Genomic DNA, 22,259 nt, shown 5'->3' with positions numbered 1-22,259 from the left:
TCGGGTGACCCCGCCTTTTTTCCTGCTTAACATTTTTAAAATATTACTTTTTTCTTAGCTTTATTAACCGTTTCTTTAATGTGTACCTTAAAGTTTAATTTGTAATCAATCCAAATTCCTAAATATTTATGTGTATGTTTTATTTCTACTGCTTTGTTGTTGATTTTGATAACTATATCATCTGGAATATTGTTGTTCATGAAAACTAATGTTGACGACTTATCTGGGTTGATTTGCATTCCTAAATCTTCTAAATTTGAACAAATTGTGTTGAGCGTTCTGTTCATTTTGTTATTAGTATCTATTGCATCTATACCTTCAATGACAACAGCAAAATCATCTGCGAATTGAATGAGTGTTCCTTCTTCTATTGTTTCATGTAATTTAGTTGTGTAGATATTAAACAAAATAGGTGATATCGGGCAGCCCTGAGGTAGTCCCTTATTTGTAATCCTTTCTATTGTAGTGCCATTATTTAATGTTAATACTGCTATCCTTTTTTTTAATAAGAGCAGTGCTTTCACACTCAGCATAAGTAGTCAATAATTTTACGCACTGCTTGCTATGATTTAAAAAAGTTGTGCCACTTGCATGCAAGTTTATATCGGAACAACTTCGCAGCAAGTGAATCGTTAAACACTTAAATACCGTCGAAAGTACAAGTTGTGCAGCCATGGTTTGTCGCGACTTTAAATAAATGAATTAAGAAGAAGATGTCGTCCACCCAACGCTGTTTCTCTACTGTCCTTTAACCAATTGCGTTATTTATCTACAGAAAATCAGCTCAATTGGTTGAAGGACAGTCGAGAAATAAAGGAGGGTGAACGGTACCACCCAGCGCATATATGGAGGAGTTACTGACGATAACTGCATTTTAGCGAGCATCCAACTGAAAAGCACCCCAATGAGAAAGCCCTCTACGGGCGAATGGTAACTGTACTGGGTTCATCGATCCATGGCAATAAATGAAAAGAAACGGCTCAAATTATCCAGACACGGAAAATATCAAAACCATCGAGATATGAGCATTATTTACCGTTCTGAGTCATATTTCGGACACTTAAGGCATGTGCTGCACAAAACGGACATTTACTTAATGGAAACACATTAGTTTCGTTTCATTTATACATTGCTGAAGTATCTTTAAATGGAGCTGTCTGAAAAGATATTTTTCGAAACTTTTCGAAAAAAAAACTACCAAGGGCTAACAGGGCTACCAAAGGGCTACCAAGATTCCAATATTCTTTCGAATTTCGGACAGAAAAGAAGACCTTGTATGTTTTTTAAGCTACGATAGCAATCACAGTTTATCCGTTTTTTATGCCTACGTTATATTTGAATTCATTTTTTTTTAGTTAGTACTTTTAGTGAGACGACTTGTAGAATGCTTTGAAACCTCGATAAAACTTGCAATACTACTTGGGTAGGGAGGCAACTCCCAGACCTATCAACCCATCAACTCATGGACCGGGGACCAACAATTTTACTTTCCTTCCGAAGGCGTGATCAGAGATGTTATGCCTCAGAAAATTCCGGCGGCGCCGACTGGCATTGAACCAGGCCCTTTGGGGTGAGAGGCAATCACGTTTACCACTGCACCACCGTTCATGTTTAATGTCGTTTAATCTTAGGAAATTATTAAATAAATGAATAAAACTGTCTTGTCCGAAACATGAATAACATTTTTTCACAGCGAAAATATGTGATTCATACTTCGGACACTTTATTTTTTAAGAATGTTGGAAGCGCTTTAATATTTTCGCCAGCAATGCTATCATTCAGAGTTTATTTTTTTATTTTACAAAGTTATGTTAAAACCCATAAAAAATTGTTGTCAAACCACGGGCTGACTAAAGGAACAAGCGTGATATATATTAAATGATTATATCTTATAGGTGTATAGGTATTTCAAGATATAATTATAAAGTGTCTAAAATATGAAGGAGTAAAAATATGAATCAGAACGGTATTCGTTTGATAAACAAAGCCAGACTAATTAGTTTGATAACGGGTGCTTTTAGTGTCTGTCTAGCAGGAAATAAAAAATATCTTTATCATTTGTGAACAACATACGACAAACGAGCCAAATGATAATGGGGGATCAGTAACCGAAAGCATTAAAATATTGTATTTTATTTCAATTAGTTTGTTTTATTAAAAAGACTCTACGAAGCCAAGTAACAAACAAAATATTGATGTTCATCATGTTCATGTTCATCAAAAAAACGCACGGTTGATGATCCACACAAGATTATGAGGGTTTTTGTTCTGTTTTGTCATCCCATCTTTCTGATCATGTTGTGTCGCAGAGAGAGAGAGAGAGAGAGTGAGTGAGTTTAACAAGACATTTGTCGCATGCGACATGGGCTTTGTTATTGTTGTGCAGAAAAGACAGAGTTTTAGCATTTTACAGAATCAAAAATGGGGGGTTTGAGAGTTAATGTCTGTAGGCATTAAAGCGGTAGGGTCTTAGTGTTACAGTTGAGACTAGTTCATGATAAAAGTTCAAATATATAGAAAATCATTGCAATTCCAAGTAAAATCTCATGAAACTTATATCACCGACAAACCGACGTGACAGCTCATAGAAGCTACATTCAAATTCTTGCCCAAGAAGCCATATTTAAAATACGTTAAACACTACCGCCATCTAGTCATCCGATCGCGTCATAACGTGAGCAAGAAGACGAACACACGTAAAGTTTATATTGACTTGGTTTGCGTCTCATCTTGTTTGGCAGATCTGGTCGCCCGTTTGATAGATCGAATCACTCATTTAACAAATCGAATTACGGACAAACGAAATGTTCCAGTGGCATGTCGGTTCGTCGGTGCTTATATGAAGATTGTCTAATTGTTATGTACTTTGATAAAAACTAACTGTACCAATCGGGATTATACAATGAATGTTTGACTCAAAGAGTATTCATGCTTACAATCGATGTTTTTATATAAGACAGACCATCCTTCCTCTTAAGGGGGTATTCCCGATCTTTTTTTTCAAAAAATCAAATTTTTTTTTTTCACGTTTTTTTGTACTTTAGACTATATAGGGTTACGGTATGTAATGTGGGTCTAGTCCTTTCATTCGGCCTATCACGCAAATAAATAATTAATTAAGGAATATTACACAAAAAATAAGGAAAATATTGATCACTGATGGTTGATAAATGTGTACCACACACAAATCAATTTATATCACAACATTTCAATACATTTTCAGCTCTCGTAAGTAATAAAACTGGTTGAGAATATCACAATGTTCGGAGTTTTTAGCCGCCATGACTTATAAGGTTAAGATGGGAAGGTTGACTGACGATCATCAAATGGCCTGATTATGGCATTTATTGATTGGAATTACCTGATAATACACACTAGACGTAAAACTTACAGTTGCTGTTTGAATATTTTATGTTTATTTTAATTGTTTAACAACGTTTTCACAAGTAAAACATGGACCCAACTTTAGGGACACATTTCTTTTCTATGTTCCTAACTATGGCCCATGAAATTCATTTGACAGCATATAGCAATAAGAGTAACGTCAACAATGTTGTTTTGCATTTGGATGATAAGGAACGAACAGGAAGAGAGATTTTTTCTGCCAAACCTGTATAATGAACATCACAATGTTCTGATTTAGATATTCTGCGGTCAAAAGACGATAAGCGAAATTTTTAATTTTTAATTTTTAAATTGAGTGATTTAATGTAGTTTTCGTAAAATTTTCTCTAAGAAATGTTTTGAGGAATGAAGAGCATTAAGTTAACAGTGATAGTGATAAAAAAAAATACATCAGAAAACGTTACCAAGAGCGTTTTTTTGAGGATCAAACAAGATAGGACGAAGTTGCATCCATAAATAGACCCAATTTGGGGACAATAGACCCATATTACATACATTTCCCTCGTGAGTTATTGTCTTAAAAAAAGTAAGTTTTTCAACTTTTCGTGGTTTCTGATAGCAAACGACATGATAAGCATATCTAAGCATACCATTTAGCAGTAGAATATCGTTTGCAGGTAAATTCATTGATGAGTTATGATTAAAAACGTAATCGATGGCTGCATATTAGACCGAGGTTAGGGACGTATACCCTACTTTCATCCCCCCAAGCCGTTTTCCGATCAGCGAATTCGGTGTCCAGGCATAGCTGACTAATGGTAAGAACCCCCAAATGGTTTTAACTAAAGTCAAAACTTTAAACGCGTTTTTCTCGAAACCACATTTTTTTTATCGGGCGAAGATTTTTCTCAGAAACTATAAGAGATATTGACTTGAATCTTTGCGCATTTTATTCCTTATTAAATTCTTTGGAGCTTCTCCCACTTTCAGCCAAAAATATTAACATTTAACATTGTTTGAAGCACCTTAAAGTTGCAAAAAAGCGGGCTAAAAATCGCCTGTTTTTTCATATGGCCGCCATTTTGTTAATTTGCAAGATTTTTTGCTGCCAACGGGAGAAGCTCCAGAGAATCTTATGCAGATTATTATTTCATCACGAAATCTGTTTCAGATGAAGCCGTTCCAGAGAAAAGTCTTCGCCCGTCCAGGCGTTTGCGGCGAACAGGGGTCTGTTTGTCGCCATTTTGTGACGTCAATAATGTCTTTTTTTATGTCGAAAAAAAATTATTTGTAAACTTTAATGTTCAATAAACAAGAATCCCAAAGAGTTAGGCGCATTACTATTCATTTTCCTTGAAAAAAAATTAATTGAAAAACAGGCCGAAAAAAGGCAAAAGATTGGGAATACCCCCTTAAGTACAAATAATTTCCAGAAAATCTGAAGGTTTCTTATGACCTTTTTACGAAGTTTGACAATTTTGTGTAATTTTTCATCAAGCATAGGATCACAGGTCAACCCTTGAAGCTTCTGTTAGATTGTATGAAGAATTATTTCTGGTGAATTTAATTCGAGTAAGGGTGAACATTTATCCGTAAATTTCACTAAAATTAAATTCGGCAGTTTAGTAATGTTTATTTTACAGTAAACGAAGCGGCATTTTGCTTATTAAAATGCATTTAATTAAAAAAAAGACCGTGTAAAATAAAGTTGGTTTTTTTATTTGTTTTCAATTTAAAATCTATCGAATAGCGAAAGCTGCAATCGTAATTCAAAACATGTGAAGTTAATTGCATCACAGTAATATATTTTAAACTCACAACAGAACTGACCTTTTCCCGTTTACAAAATGCTTAGGGCTATGTTACAATTTGCAAACATTATGCTACCATTTTGATAGAAATTATTATTCTTTGCCTGCTTTTCTTTTACTGATGTATGCCAATCCATACGTTACAACCGTATTAAAAATAACCACAAGAAAGAGCTTAACGGCGCACCATCCAATAGTTCTTATCCATCAGAACAACTTTGCCAAAGGCAGCATATCACTTGGTACACTAGCGCTGCCTGGTAAGGAAATGCTCAACTTAACTGTCCACTATACAATATTTCTTATAAATATGAATAACTTTGTGAAAAATAGCAATACTTGAGCTGTCAAGTTAAAACAAGTAATAAGATTTCACATCGTACTCTTCCGCTGCCTGATGTGATAATTCTGAACTCAGCTGCCCTATATACTGAAGATGTCAACCTTCGATCTAGTCGAGATGGCCACTTAAGTACACGGGAACAAATGCAATCAACAAAACGAGAAAATATTACTCATGATTTCAGGACATAGCGTGTTTTCATGTTATGAAAATACACCATGAATAATATTCATGATATCATGAGCTATTTTTGCGAAACGCAGTCAAGATTCCCGAAATTATGAATCATCCGAGTTGAAACCATGCACTAAATTCATGAATTTAACTTTCAGCTTTTAAACCAAAACATGTAAAACAAAATGAAATAAAGCGGCAGACTGAATTCGAACTAAGAACATTGGGATCATTAAACCCATATTTTTACCACTAGACTATCCAAGTCCTACACAGTTCGAAAAAATAGTGTAAATTTCTGTTCAATATGATGCACATAAATGGAGCGTCACATATCATATAAGTTTACATTATATATCATGTAAAGTTCTGACACTTTTCATGCAATGTAGCAAATATTGTATACAAAAGCCCATCTTGGTAAACAACATTGTTTGCAAGTTGCTCGGTTGCGTGAAATGAAATACAAGTCTACGTGAATGAATGTTTACATCACAATTAAAATTCAGAATTTTAATCTGTGTAGGAAGGCAAAAGGCGTATAAGAGCTACCTATATAAAGGGCGAACACGAAATTATTGCGACACATTCAACAGGGCATAACTTTTTTACCATTGGGTAAAAATCAACTAAATTTTGCACACTTTCTGTGTGATGTGTATTGTGTACATGCTGTCAAACTCGAAGTCGTGTTTTTCGATTCAACGAAAATGGAGGTGAACCAACGCGAGTTGAGAGAACAAATTCTTTCCAAACACCTGGAATTTCCTGACCTGTTGCACCGGCAGTTGGGAAAAATGTTGAACATTCACCATTCAACCGTCTCCAGAGTGTTGAAGCGGTTCCAGGAGCGGTTGACGTTGGACCACGGCAAAGGAGCTGGAAGAAAACCGGGACCGGAGAACAAAAAGACGGAGGGAAAGGTGAAGCGGATGATTAAAGCAAATCCCAACGTCTCAAGCCGTGATTTGGCTAAAAAGATCGGCATGTCGCAGAGCTACGTCCAGAATGCAAAGAAGAGAGCTGGACTACATACATACAAGGTACAGAACTTCCCAAACCGCGATGAGCAGCAACAATCGACGGCTAAAACTCAGGCACGGAAGCTCTACGAGAAGATGCTGCCAAAATATGGCTGCTGTGTGATGGACGACGAAACGTATATAAAAGCCGATTTTAAGCAAATTCCGGGGTTGGAGTTTTTTACCGGCAAGAGCAAGTTCGATGTGGACGACAAATTTAAGAAGAAGAAAATGTCGAAGTTCGCCTCCAAATATCTCATTTGGCAGGCCATCTGCTCTTGCGGACTGAGGAGTGAGCCTTTCGTGACAAAGGGCACAGTAAATGGCGAGATCTACAAATCTGAGTGCCTCGAGAAGCGCCTTTTGCCGTTCTTGCAGCAGCACGACGAAGCTCCGCTATTTTGGCCAGATTTGGCATCATGCCACTATTCTAAAAGTGTCCTGGAGTGGTATGAGGCTAATTCTGTCCATGTTGTTCCAAAGGAAATGAATCCGCCAAACTGTCCGGAGCTGCGCCCGGTGGAGCAGTACTGGGCAATAATGAAGCGGGAACTTCGGAAGAGCAAGAAGACAGTCAAAGACGAGAAGGACATGTTAAGAAAATGGAGAAAAAAAACTGAGAAACTGGTACCGGATGACACTTTAAAGACTTTGATGGAGGGCATCAAGCGAAAATGCGTTCAATTTTACACTCAAGGCTTCATCGATTAACTTTTCTTTTGATTTTTGAAGTAAATATATGTATAAAACTACCCTAAAATTTTGGTTTGATTCTAAACATTATAAGAAAATTGGCATGACATTTTCGGTGTCGCAATAATTTCGTGTTCGCCCTTTAATCATCGATCACATCACTTACGACAACGAATGCATCGATCTAGTGAAAAGAATAGTGCTGATAGGTATTCAGATTCATACTTTTATTGCTTATTTAACTGCTCATATGATGTATTCTAGGATAGCTCACATGGCAAGGCAAGCGGCTGGTGATCGAAATCCCATGTAACTACATGTGTTGTATATGTATTTATGAAATACATTTTCTAGTGTTTGTGTGGGATGCGTGCTTCGACAGAAATAATTACAACAATCAATAACGAGAAACAACCCTGCTCTTCTCCCGGTCTTGTTTTGGGATGTAGTATCCCGTAGTTTGAATAATCGGTTAATAAATGTATCATGGTGTCTAATTAAACGTTACTTAACAGGAAAATCAAGCGTATATACCCTTTCATACCATCGCTATTTAAGGAAGCAATGACCTCAGAATTAAGGAAGCAATGAACTCAGAATAATTGATCGAAGTACCTCTGTTTCAACTAATGTAAATCGATTAAAAGCTTCTCGACATACCTAATACAACACCAAGTAGTTCAATGATGTGGTTGAATAAATTCTCCAGATTTGTGTGAACAAAGCCTGAACAGATAATATTGATCTATATACATAGCTATATATATGAACTATTTTGAAGAGATTTACGAAAGAATAATCGTCTGGATTTTCACTTAAAATTCAATATTTTCCATCTATTCCCTTCTTACAGCAGCAATCAAATTTGTTTTGATTTGACAGTTGAAATTTGTTTGAAAATCATTACGTCTCCACCTAGCAGCTGATTATGATTACAAAACATAAGCAGCTGGTGCATTCGCCTACACACTCTCCTTCTTTGCCTTGATGCTCTTGCGCGAGTTTTCGACTGTTCTCACTTACTGTTCTTGAAGCACTTCCACAGCTATTGATTGAGAGCTTTCCACGTCAATCAATGCATGCGTTTGTATATTATTGTGACAAGCACAATGAATCTCTATTATGGACCCTACAGGATTGCTTACATTGATAATAATCATATTGTCAATATATTCTATATTGACGTCAATACATCGATATTGATGATATTTCTGTATTTACATCATCCGTAATCATTGTCTATAATTCCCATTCGCGTCAATATATTGCCCGTGTGGTGCCTGCTTATGCCCAGGGATCGAACCCGCCGCCGCCTCCGGTTTGGTAATACCGTAACTTTATTACCGGGCTGGGCTCTACCCATGTAACAATTTTAGCTGCAGATTAGCTTGTAAATCAAAAAATTAGCATATACGGTCAATTTTTGCATGAATAAGCTAGTCAGGAGCTAACATTAAGTAGTTGGGCATCGCATACAAATGAATCCGTTGAAAAGGTGCAGAAGATATCGTCAAGCAGTCAAATAACATCCAATAAGTTTAAATAGAAAATCCTCTTTGCTGAAACTCGTGCATAGACCAAAGAACCATGCGCCTACATGTGCTGCATTATGTTATGGAGTAACCTGTATGCCTGTAATACTCTGTAACCAATGGAGGTGCATTATTATCAAGACTTAACAGTTTAATGCCAAGCTTCCATGATTGAGAAAATGCAACCTGGTAAAGGTATGCTAACTAATGATGCTATAAAAGCACCAACCTTTTAAAAATATGTATTGCGGTTTTCGTAGCAAACTGCACACGTTATTAACTTTACCACTATATAGAACTTTTCAGCAGAAAACACGAGAAAAAGTGAAATATAAAAGACGAAAACAAAAACAAATCGCTGCTACATTATAGAACAATATAAAACGCGAATTAATGTTCAAACGAGCGTCGGCACCACAACCACAGTAGCTCCCTTTCTCAGCACCGACCGACCACCGACGACAGCGTGCTTGTAAAGCCAAAGTACACAGTAATAAAAAACAATACGACCATGTGAATGCTTTGTTTTGTGTAATAAATCCCCCCACTGGGCCAGTGGTCCCATTCGTTCTGATCTGGCACATGGTCAACATAAATTCGCGGGCATTTTTATTAGCAACACTTGACTAATCAAAAGATCTTCTGTTTACACTTTCACCAACCGGGACCAGCACCAGGAATTCTTCTTGTTCTTCCTTCTTCGGCTTTTTTTTCCGACCTTGGAGGTTATTTCGAAGCGCTCGATTCCATCACTCAAAAGTTGTCTAATTAAAAACTTTACATGCACTGGAACGAAACGCGAAACCGCCCGCCGATAATCCAATTAATTTAAAAGTCCATTGGAAACCATTCTTCGTTGGGTAAATGAAATTCGATGCTCCGTTCGGCTTCAACTAGGGAATTTCTTTTTGTTGTGTTTTGTTTCAAAGTAGGGATTCACGCGACCGACCCGATAGCGAACGAAAGAATGACACCGAAAATAACGTCCCCCAAGGGTTTCCCTACCCGTCGCCGGTCAACGACGACGACGACGACAAAGACGGATGGTGGCGGGTGACACACATATACCGACCGAAATTAAACTATGTGTGGTTCGAAGCAACAACGGGACTAGACGAATACAGTCCCAACCAAGCAGCAGAAAACAGCTGTGTGTAAGTGTACAGACGAGACGGAGCTACAAACCAAAACGACTGTGAACATTTTCGGATATTTACCGAGCTCCAAAAGTGCACTTGTAGGGTAAATTGTCCGCTTATGGACCCTTTCCCCATTGGTGGACCACTTACGAATGAATTTAAAACATTGGAAGGATTTAACTGTAAATTCCATTGGAGGACATCTTTTACAACTCATCGGCATCGGTTCATGGAAAAACATTAGTCAAATACTATTTAAACCAACAATAAAATGCATTTCAATGCAAAGTACGGCAGCCCTAAGAAAATGTGCATGGTTATTATGCTTAACGGCGTGTTCAGGGTGTCATCCAGAATATTTGTGGAACAGTTATATCATTTGTGTTATCGTTCGGGTTTGGTATTTTTTTATAAGCGAGGATCTATTAGGGCACGTAATTTTCATGTTAACCTTAGTGGACCATTTAACAAAATATGGGGCCTTTTTGGGTGGTCAATGAACGGTTAATGGTGAACATTTGTAACGCAGATTTTCGTGGGTAAAACATAGTAATTTTTTAATTTACTTATCAGTTACCATATGCGTGATAATGTTTGTGTTTGCACCATTAAGCAATGTCAAAATTAAAAAAATTCTCAAAAATTTCGTTCTCGAATTTTGTTTATTTACTCAAAGTGGGGGGGGGGGGGTTTCTCAGAGTCTTAAACTATGTTAATCATCGATCGAGTACCCACTTGCTGCAATTACGGCCTCCGAACGCTTCCGGAATGCACGGCAGGTTCTAATAATGTAATCTGGATCAATTTCTCTCCAGGTCAATGTTTGTCTGAGGCTTGCTGTACTCGGGTGGCGTGTAGAACAGGTCTTCCCAACAAACATTGACAGTTGAATTTGCGCTTATTCAGACAAAAATAAGCTTCTTCAGCTAAAAAATTGCTTATTCAGCTTTTAATCAGCTCAAATTGTTTGTTGGGTTGGCCTTCATTTAGGGGGAATGACACTGATGAAGACTGCACATTGTAGTCGAAATACGTATCTGTCAACCAAAATTAATTAAGTGGAATTTAATGAAAGATAACCATTTTTGCTGTTTTATTAAGGCATTCCGCTAACAACCCAATTTCATTACTACTTCATTCTTCATAACGCGCTATATTGAGTAATCCAGCGGATTAAGATCGGGGCTGGATGGCGACCAAATATCCTACGCCCAGAACGGAAGGTGTTCCTGCAACCACTTCTGAGTGTGGTTCGAGGTGTGGCACGCAGCCCCATCTTGTTGAAATACAACATTTGGCTTCGGACCGTACTGTTCTTTGATCCACGGAAGAACATACTTACTTAAAATCACGATGTAGACCTCCGTGTTGACCTTGTCGCCTTCTGGAATGAACACCGGGCCCATTTTTGTCATTGGAAGCCACCAATCCAAAAACCCCAACGCTAGCAGGATGCTTGGTCAGATACACGTTCTTGTGCTCGTCGGCCACGTCTTTTACCGGAAGAGAACTAAAATACCGGTCGGTTCTGGAATTTGATACGAGATCGACGGTAAACATGCTCTCGTCGGTGAACAGGATTACCGGATTTTTTGCTTAAGGAAGTTCAAGATTTTCTTGCATCGTTCGACTCGTAGCTCCTGGATGCGGTTGGTAATCATGTGAGTTTTTTTTCCGTGCCCTTGACTTCGCCCCGCAATCTTCCGTGCCGTAAAGTCACTGATCCCGTGTTCCTTTGCCATTTTCCTTATTGAACGCACTGGATTCACCCGAATCTTCCTTTTGATAGCAGCGATAACCCTCGGAACCCGAGCTGACCTCGGACGACCTGTGGCCAACTTTACGGATAGTTGTACTTTCTTTTCTCGGTCTAAAACCCTTTTGACGGTCCACCGGGACACTCCCACGGCGATTGAAATGTATTTTTGCGACATTTGCGCGTGGGACAAATCACGAATACGCTGCCACATCGTCATGGTGCAACTGTCAAACTAAGTAAATCATTTTCTTGTATACACAGCCTACTACGGTATGAGCTATAGGTTACGTGCATGCAAAGAAAACCAAGGTATTGTATGCATAGGTGAAACGGGAACCTTATTTGTACGATGGTGCAAACATTATCACGCATACGGTACACTTAGGCTGTGTTCCATTTGGTGAATTTTCGCTTAAATTTGACAGAAGGAAAGCTTTCAAATAAACCTTCTATTGTACCAAACTTATTCTTGACAGACAAGGAATTAATTTTAACAAAAGCACCTTCTCGAAAATTGCACGATCAATTGCCGAGAGATTTTCCAACCTTATAATTTATTTTCGAACTGTCAAATTTAAGTGAAAATTCATCAAATGGAACACATCCTTAGTAAAGGATTAATTGCACCTTATTGAAAATGATTGCTGCGGAAATGGCTTAAACAGCTAGTAGGGTTTCCAAAATAGGTCAACTTACCCTACTTACCCCGCATGGGAACGATTCTATTCTCTAATCATTGTAGCGGCATTGTAAACTAGTGTAAACTATGAATGCTTTCTGGGTTATCAGCGTGATGGTCACGCTTCTGTTTTGGTACCATATACACACGTGGAATTATAGCGGAGGGGATAGTTGACAGATTTGACTCTCATCAACCATTTAAGTTTATGCTGCGCTTACAATATAGCAGCGAATTTCGTATTTTGAGTAGTTAAATATTTACATGAAAATATTTATCATCGGATTTACGCTTCTGTTTCACAACACCATCAACTTCAACCAAAGTGGTACCCATTTGGGCATGTACTTAACATTTCGGTAGCCTGGTCGGCGACAAACATGTGTAGATGTCAAGAGATAAGCTATTACAACGGAATTGAATGGTGGAAAATACTCAGCCTACTCCAATAACTTACTTCACAGCAGCGTTTCCAGGTAAATTTCAGGAAAATCTGGTCCAGTTAAAATGTAAAATCTGGAAAAATTTGGAAAGCACTGAAGAATCCAAACTACAAAAAAAAATCTTTTTTTTTTTAAATATAGGGTAACTGATGATGGTTGGACCTATTTAGGCCGGTTTCACACGACGTCAATATTCATGTCGTATTTTTTTTATGAATTCAACATATAATTATGAAAAATGCGTGATTAGGGGAAAGATCTACCTTTCTTGTTTCTAATAATAACATAAAAAGTTAAATATTATGAACAAGGCTCATTTTCTCGGGAATCATTGACCCAATTTGGAATTTTTTTTTTAACGTCAAACTATAGGTATTATGGTCCCATTGTAAGCTATTGAATATTTTTGGAATCGGTCAATTGGTTCCAGAGATATGGCCGGAACAAGTTCCAGGGTATATGGAACATGGACCTAATTTTGACATGGAAGGAATAAAACCTATCATGCGACACTTTACATTACTTCCAAATTCGATAACAAGATCAATAACAAAATTGAGTGCCTTGGACCACATTGGCCACTTCCGGGCCTGTTCTGGGTGCCCCCGGGGAATTTAGGGGCTTAAAATGACAGAATATCAGAACTTAATTCCGTCTTTAAAGTTTTTTTTTCTACTAGGAGCTTTTTTTTTCGGAAATAAGTTGCAGTTAGCAATTTTTAGTTTGTTAACATTTTATTTCAAGTTAATTCACACACAGAAGGTGTATGTGAAGTGCTTAATGTAAATTCATATTAACAGATTCTTTCGGCGCTTCCGTGGTAGTTCGGAAATCGGTGGTTACCCTTTCAACCAACCTGACGATGGAATTCCTCCTTTAAATTTACGCCCAACTAGTGACGCAAGGTCTTTAGCAGCTTCCAAGATCTTTTTGGCCGTCTTGGGACTGCCAGAAGCAGCGCACATACAAACCCAATCCGCTAGCTGGTTCTCCAAATCAACACTCAACACTATTTTCATTCCATATTTCTTGCCGTGGCTTCCCTTAATTTTTGCGTCGTTTTCGGAATATTGTACCTTTTCTGTGCCTGATACGCGCTAAGTGATTTATTTCTTACTAAAAGAAAAGCCTCTTGAAGATTTTCGACCGTATAACTCTTTTCTTTAGCCATTTTTTCAATCGAAGAAACTGATCACTCGGCCAAAACTAAATCGAATTTCAAATCAGCTGCGCATGAAGGATGTAGACAAACCGAAGCGCACTTAGCGGCCGTCTTAGGAAACACATAGGTCCAACCATCATCATGCGTAGGTCCAACCATGATCATATTTATCTATTCGAATTTCGTCAATTATTCAAACATTTTAGTGAAACCAATGGATAAATGGCGCACTAACGTGCGGTTTACACCTTAAAGCAGTATTTTACTGCATGAAAATAAAAATAAATGTGAAAAATATTCCCTTTTTGTATGTTTGAAAGTAAGGCATGATGACGAGCTAATACATGAAAAGTGAACTGTTTTGAAAACACATTGAAACTCAATTGTTTTGAAGTTTTTTTTCAATAAAACACCCATGCAAATTGAAGAAAAAGAGTTTTTTATGATAGTAAAGTGATCTTTGAAAATAAAAACTTAGCGAAGATTGACTAAACTAGCGATTGAAAAATAGGTCCAACCATCATCAGTTTTTGGATAGGTCCAACCAGAATCAATTACCCTAATTCTATTGAATTAAAAATGGCGTACCAATTGGCCGAAAAAATCGTTCAGTAGGGTTTTGATCTAATTTCCGTCCTGCTAAACACAACCCGCACTTAACCTCTTTTTTTAACGGATATGATCCCAAACATGGCGTGATTTTACTATTTTCCTTTCTATACCTACCGTTGGATTTGATAAGGAGTCACACATAGTTAAGATATTGTTCGAAATCTAACACTTCTTCTTGATTTAAAATTCGTATTTTTTAGAATTTTGGATTGAACTGATTACATACAAATTTTACCCGTATTTACCAGTACCTGATTGTACTTGTCGTTCTTCTTTCGCTCAAACATTTCGCTTGAACATAAGTGTTAACTTGATCTTTGAAAAATGAAACTGTCCAAGACGGGCGTAATAATTCGCCTCACGATTCAAGTTTATATTCTCAACATCGGACACTTTTGCCATCATTATCGGGTTAATTGTCACCTGAATGTGAAAACTCAATTAGTTTACTGTTGTTTGCAATCCAAACGTGAGCTCAGTGTGCTCTGTTTGGGTTCACGAAAATAAAACTTCATAAAAGTCAACCATCCACGTCCATCGTTCAACAATAATGATTCACAACGTTTGACGGAATGGTCAATTTGAATGTTTGCGGTACAACTCGTGCGTGTAATTGCCGGCAAATAATTTATCTTCATGTCTTTATTTTTGCAAATCTTCCCTCAATGACGCAGTTGGCAAAATGTCAATGGAATTGTTTCAGACTTCGTGTGACTTCGAAGCAGGTGCCAAACGCTGGGCGCTTTATCAATGCTGTCGTAAAAATGGGATTAGCACATGCGGCGGGCTCGAATCGGGGTGACATATCGGTTTTAATTTTACGATGAAATTTCGCACCTGGAGAATTTAGTATTTTTTACGATCGCCGTGAATCAAACGTTAATTGAGCAACCTTCAAACTAGTTTCATATAAGTTCCAATATTCACCTCTGTTTGAGATTGTCCGGAACGAAAATGTTCCACCACGAGTGTCGCTTTTCGCGGCCGTACTTGCTGTTGAAGGTGTCCAACCCATTCGCCGATCCGAAACCATCCAGACTGCCACTGTTGCTGGCGCCTTCCGCGTTGTCCAGTGCAGAGGACATCCCTTTACGGCGTCGTCGTTCCAATTTCGTTTGCCACGAGGACGATCGACGTCGTTTCTTGTCATAACCGGACCCATTTCCGGGCAGACTCCCATTGCTGGCACTGAATTCCGACGGTCCGGATCCATTGGACTCCCCGCCGAGAACGACGGCAGCGACGCTTCCAGCCGGCACCGTGTAATAGTGATTGGGCGAGTCATTCTCAATGTCGGACTCTGTGGTTTTGTGGTACTTTTCTGGGATCGTCGCGATGGGATAGTGTTGATTGTGGGATTTTGAATCACGACGACCTCCACCGAGGAAAGCCACTGCAATGGAGCTACGTCGTTTGTTGCCTTTTTCGCCGTTACCGTTGCCGTTGCGACTGCCGAGAAGGCCAATTCCTAGAGAACTTCGTCGTGGCGATTTGACACTGAGTCCATTTTTGATATTCAGTGCGTTGTTGGCGAACGGTTCAAGGCTACCGTTGGTGCTACCCGTGGCACCGTTTGGCGAGGCCGCCAGCGGGTGCAGGTGATAGCTGTGAAGCTCTGACTCGGTACCGGTGACCGCATGAAGACTAGATTCCTCCTCCAGGGAGACCAATGTGGGGATCGATCCGGTACTGTGGTCCTTCCGCGAGCGATACTTGCCCGGTGTAGAGAGTATACTGGTCATGGTTTCGGTGATGCTGTTTGGAGGAAGGGGCAAAGATTAATGGTTACAATCATCGGTATTACATCAATGGTAGTTGCGCTGGAGCTTGTTCAGAACCGATTTCTTTCAGTTATGCGATAAACCTGTTTATGACCTTTTTTTGCATAAGCCCTCATTTTTCACCTCTGAATGCGAATCGCACTTGCAGTTGAACAACTAAAAAATAACCATATAATCATCTCAGGAGTGCAAATAAATCATAAAACCCCGGGAACGAAGAAATAAATGCAGCCAATTATTCTTTCAAGAGCGAGAGAGTCGATCCGATGGACGATATGTTTTGACCATGTCACAGCATGAGAGAGCTGGAGGACTCGGCGTAGCTACTTCTTTTGTCGGCGGTGCGTTTTATGGCGTAAATAATTGGACAAAATAATTCCATAAAAAATTGGCTGCAATCGGTCTGCTTCTGCCGTGGTACGTATGTATCAACGACGTTGAAGGCTACCGTTAGTTAGTTAAGTTAGATGATATTAATGAATTCCGTACTACCATCAATAGAGATTTCTTGTGGGGCCAGCCCAAGAAATGGTAATGTAATTTACTAATAATATGATCATATGATTGTTTTGATCAGTAGAGAGTTTGAAGAATGATCCCGGATCATCCTGATAGAATGAGAACAGATCTGAAGGACTGAAAGTCTTCAGAATGATATCAACCTGATTTGATGAGATAATATCTAGAAGACTTCACTTGATCTTGACACCCTTATGATTTGGATAACCTACGATACTTTGTCAATACAAGTGTGTAAGTCTAACACAATATTTTGAAGCTTTACAAATCCCTCCGAATGTGTTCAGCAGTGATGCGAGGTGTATTTTGAAAAAATCTTCATCGAGATGAACAAAATGTCTTCACATGTCTTCACCGCAACTCTTAGACAAATTGGGGATGATCAGATTTATAAAATGAGCCTTTACAAATCCTGAAAAGTGAACGAAACAACATTTAGTTTGAGGGAACTACATACAAGTGCATGGAATTTTGTAGATCTTCAGGAGACTTCGTAAAACTTCATGGAACTTCATGGAACTTCTCAGAACTTCCAGAAATTGCGTAGAAGTTTAGAACACTTTATAGAATTCCAGTACATTCTTACTTTGTAGAAGTTTACCGAACTTTGAAGAACTTCAATGATCTCTAACGAAGAAAATTCTGTAGAATTTTAGCAAATTTTGTGCAAGATCAGTGAAATTTGCAATAGCTTAGTAAACTTTGTAAAAATAATAGAATTTGTAAAAGTTTAGCGAACCTTCAACAAATTTTGAGAAATCCCTTGAAGTTCAAGATTTTTTATAGAATTTCAAGTAAACTTCATAGAAAATCTTGAAACTTCAATGAGCTTCGGAGAACTTCGTAGAAGTTCAGCGTATATTGTAAATCAGGAGTCTTTAATAAGCAAAATGTGTATAAGTTTAGTATACCTTGTAATTTAACCTCAATTTCAAGTAAACTTTGTAGAAATTCTAAGAATCTTTATAAGACTTCGCTGAATTTCAGAGAACTTCGCTGAATTTCAGAAAACTTTGTAGAATTTCAGAGAACTTCGTAGAATTTCAGAAAACTTTGTAGAGTTTCAGAGAACTTCATAGAATTTCAGAGAACTTCGTATAAGTTCAGGGAACTTCGTGGAATTTCAGAAAACTTTTAAGAATTCCTGAGAACTTCGTAGAGTTTCAGAGAACTTCGTAGAATTTCAAAGAACTACGAGAAATTGCAGAAAACTTTGTAGAATTTCAAAGAACTTCGTAGAATTTCTGAGAGCTTCATAGAATTTCAGGGAACTTCGTAGAATTTCAGAGAACTACGTAGTATTTCAGAAAACTTTGTAGAATTTCCGAGAGCTTCATAGAATTTGAGAGAACTTTGTAAAATTTCAAAGAATTTCGTAGAATTTCCGAGAACTTCGTAGAATTTCAGAGAACATCGAAGAATTTCAGAGAACTTTGTAAAATTTCAGAGAACTACGTAGAATTTTTAGAGAATTTTGTAGAATTCCAAAGAACTTCGTAGAAGTTCAGAGAACTTCGTAGAATTTCAGATAACTTCGTAGATTACGTGTGTAGATTACTTCGAGATCATTACGTGATATGGCGAACAAAGTAGTGTTTTTGTTGAGTTGTGCTGTGGAAATAAATACATAATTTCGTGTGAAATAGTGCCGTGTGCCGCGAAAGGATCATCCCAACGCGTGCCCGTTGTGTTGTTTTTAACAGGATAAGTAGAGAACGGTTGCCTAGCAACTCGTTTTGGATTTAATTTTGATTTTCCCCCCAGCGCGCTATTGATTTTGTATAGTGAGCTGCGGCGGTAAAATTTTATTTTGTGTTCTCTTCCCCTGTATATGTCTACTGCTAACAGTGTGCGCGTTTAATTTGGCGTGGTAATATGGATGTGTGTAATGTCTGCAAGGAGTCTATTACTATTAGTGGGCTCCCAGTCACATGTGTAGGTCCGTGCAATGGAATGTTCCACTTCAATTGTGCGGCACTCACTAAGACTGCGGCGCGCCTAATAGCAGATAATGCAAATGTTGTTTTCAAATGTGGTAACTGTCTATCAGGTCAGTGTTGTGGCGAGCAGAATGATCTGATCTCGCGCGTCAATAGGATAGAAGAAGAGATGAAGAAAGTTTTTCAACTCTCGGACTCTATCACTGGCATACGAGATCACATTGCTGCTCAGATAGACATCGCGGTTAAAAGCGGGATGGCAGATATAAGCCGAAATGTAAATGGTTTTGAAAATTTAATTTGTGAGAAATTGGATAATATGAAAAGTTCATTTTTTTAAATTGATGCGGAAAACAAATTAGCGGTAATGAATGATCAGTGCAGTGTATCTAGGACGATTCAGTCGGAATCGGACCAAAATACCAGACGCAAAAAACGTAAATTAGTAATCAGTAATAGTGATAATGATGATGTTTTTCAAGAAAATGCGAGTTTTGCGGATGTTGTAAAAAGAGACAGTCGTGCTAGTAAAAGTAAACATGTTAGTAACAGTAACAGTAAAAATAACAGTAACAGTAACAAACAAGATAATCGTAAGACTCGTCCGGTCATTGTGATTAAACCGAAAGAGTCCAAACAAGCTTGCGAAGACACTCGTAAGTTTTTGAAAACTCAGTTGGATCCAAAAACACACAAAATCAGTAGTTTTAGAAATGGTAAAGATGGCTCCATTATTGTTGAGTGTGCAACAGGAGCAAATGTAAGTGATGTCAAAAATGGTATTGAAAGCAATCTGGGTGAAAGCTATAGTGCTGTTGTTCCCACTTCGGTGCCGAGATTGAAAATAGTGGGCATGAGCGATCAGTATTCCTCCGATGTCTTCATTGACTATTTAAAAAGTCAGAATGAAGACATCGCTATAAATGATGTAAAAGTAGTTAATATGTTTGAAAATCCACGCTTCACGTACAACAAGTTCAGTGTTGTGATTGAAGTCGATTTCGATACGTATAAATGTTTGTTATGCGCGAAAAAAGTAAATGTAGGGTTTGATCGGTGCTCTATAGTTCCCGCGATTAATGTATTGAGGTGTTTCAAATGTGGAGAATTTGGGCACAAGAGCATGGATTGCAAAAATTGTGAGAGATGCTCTAGGTGCAGCCAACAACACAAAACATCGGAGTGTACGTCAACTGTATTGAAATGTGTTAATTGTTTGAAAATGAATAAAGAACGTAAAATGAACTTGGACGTCAACCATGCCGCATTTAGTCCTGAATGTTTGATCTATAAAAGACTTTTTGAACAGAAGAAAAGCAGCTTGCGTTTCAATAAATAGCAGCCAAGTTCCAGGAATGTGAATCAATTTGATTTTTTATATTTGAATATTGCGGGGTTGTCAACAAACTACGTAGCATTACGTCAGATTGTTGAGGAAAAACGTCCTCTTTTAGTTTTATTATCTGAAACTCATATTGTAGAAACTGAAGCTTTTGATCAGTATAGTATTCCGGGATATATTGTTGCTGCTTGTTTATCACATTCTAGACACACTGGCGGTGTTGCTATTTATGTCAAAGAATCAATTCAATTCGACCTTCGAATCAACGAAGTTATCGATGGTAACTGGTTCTTGGGCATTACAGTTGTGCGTGGCATGAAGATGGGTAATTATGGTGTTTTGTATCATTCTCCCAGTTCTAGTGACCAGCGTTTTGTTGATGTTTTAGAGAACTGGCTAGAGACATTCCTTGATTCAAGTAAATTAAATATATTAGCTGGTGATTTTAATATTAATTGGCGTGACAACCATAATTCGAATCATTTGAAGCGTTTAGCTGATTTTTTCAATTTAAAACAAACGGCAGATGAGTATACGCGTATTTCCAGGCACAGTAGAACTTTAATTGACCACGTTTATTCCAATTTTGATTCCATTTGTTCAGTTCCGGATGCTGATTTGAAAATAACCGATCATGAGACCTTAGTGATTAATGTATTAGATAATATCAATAATAACGATGACTTAGTCAAATTGAAGTGCTGGAGGAAATATTCGAAACAGGCTGTTTCAAATCTTGTTGAGAGAAGCGTGGATTTTCCATTCGCGGCCGGTAATTTAGATGAATCTGCAGCTGTTCTAACTAACACTTTGAAAACGTGTACCAATCAATTAGTTGAGCAAAAGTTTGTTTCTTTGAAAAACTCGAACAGCTGGTACAATTTGGAACTTTTGCGTCTTAAACGTAAGAGGGACAAATGGTACAAAAAGTTTTGCAGATCAAATAATGATAATCATTGGAATAGGTACACAATCGCGCGTAATAAATATTCACAATCGATAAAACAAACTCGTTGTGAATATGTCCAGAGGAAGATTGATCAGCATCAAAACAACAGCAAAGAGTTATGGAAAATTTTGAAATCTTTATTAAAACCTAGTAATTGCAAACCGCGGTCCATAACTTTTAATGGCACATTAGAACAGTCAGAACCAGTAATTGCATCTATGTTTAATGATTATTTTGTCGAAAGTGTTTCATTGATTAATCAATCCATTGAATTGGTCGATGAACCTGACGAAATAAAACAGCCAGTTAATAGTAGTTGTAGATTTGAAGGTTTTCACCAAATTACTTTAGATGAACTTAGAGTTATTTGCTTTTCATTAGGAAAATCGGCTGGAGTAGATACTGTTAATTCTAGAGTTATTCAAGATTGCTTTCATGTCATTGGCCACATCTTGCTGGACCTTATTAATGAATCTTTGCAGACTGGACATGTGCCACAAATTTGGAAGGAATCCTTAGTGGTTCCTATTCAAAAAGTTGCTGGAACGATTAAAGCCGAAGAGTTTCGTCCCATCAACATGTTGCACACATTAGAGAAAATTTTAGAACTTGTTGTTAAAGGCCAGCTGTTGGAGTATTTGAATAGCAACTCTTTGTTGATACCAGAACAATCAGGATATCGGGATGGTCATTCCTGTGAAACTGCGTTGAATTTGGTGTTAGCAAAGTGGAAAGACAACTTGGAGCGTAAAGATACGACTGTTGCTGTTTTTTTGGATCTGAAACGCGCTTTTGAAACAATTTCTAGGCCCTTACTGTTAAGTACAATCAAGCGCTTTGGAATTACGAGTACTGCTTATAAATGGTTTGAAAGCTATTTATCTGACAGAACTCAACGGACTTTTTTTAATGATTCTGTTTCCAGTCCCGTGGGGAATAACCTTGGAGTGCCCCAGGGAAGTGTATTAGGGCCTCTTTTATTTATTATGTATATTAATGATTTGCGACGCGTTT

The 22,259-nt window shown here is 37.9% G+C and overlaps 1 protein-coding gene across 13 annotated transcripts in view; it reads right to left on the bottom strand.

Moving 5' to 3' along the window:
* mtd (mustard) overlaps nt 1–22,259 on the bottom strand; it is a 509,755-nt gene that overhangs the window by 294,299 nt on the left and 193,197 nt on the right. For 12 of the 13 annotated variants that reach the window (XM_065235328.1, XM_065235325.1, XM_065235330.1 and 9 more), the window contains one exon: nt 15,642–16,469. The exons of the other annotated variant lie outside the window; for it this stretch is intronic. In XM_065235328.1, the coding sequence (XP_065091400.1) occupies nt 15,642–16,456 (815 nt within the window). In that variant the 5' untranslated portion in view covers nt 16,457–16,469. The remainder of the gene's footprint in view (nt 1–15,641; nt 16,470–22,259) is intronic. 13 annotated transcript variants of the gene reach the window in all.

Source organism: Ochlerotatus camptorhynchus, unplaced genomic scaffold, assembly GCF_037179485.1.
Source record: "Ochlerotatus camptorhynchus isolate MF236.1 unplaced genomic scaffold, CSIRO-AGI_Acam_v1.1 ptg000472l, whole genome shotgun sequence".
Taxonomy (NCBI): Eukaryota; Metazoa; Arthropoda; class Insecta; order Diptera; family Culicidae; genus Ochlerotatus; species Ochlerotatus camptorhynchus.
The sequence above is the reverse complement of the archived record's forward strand: the minus strand, read 5'-3'. Positions and strand labels throughout refer to the sequence as shown.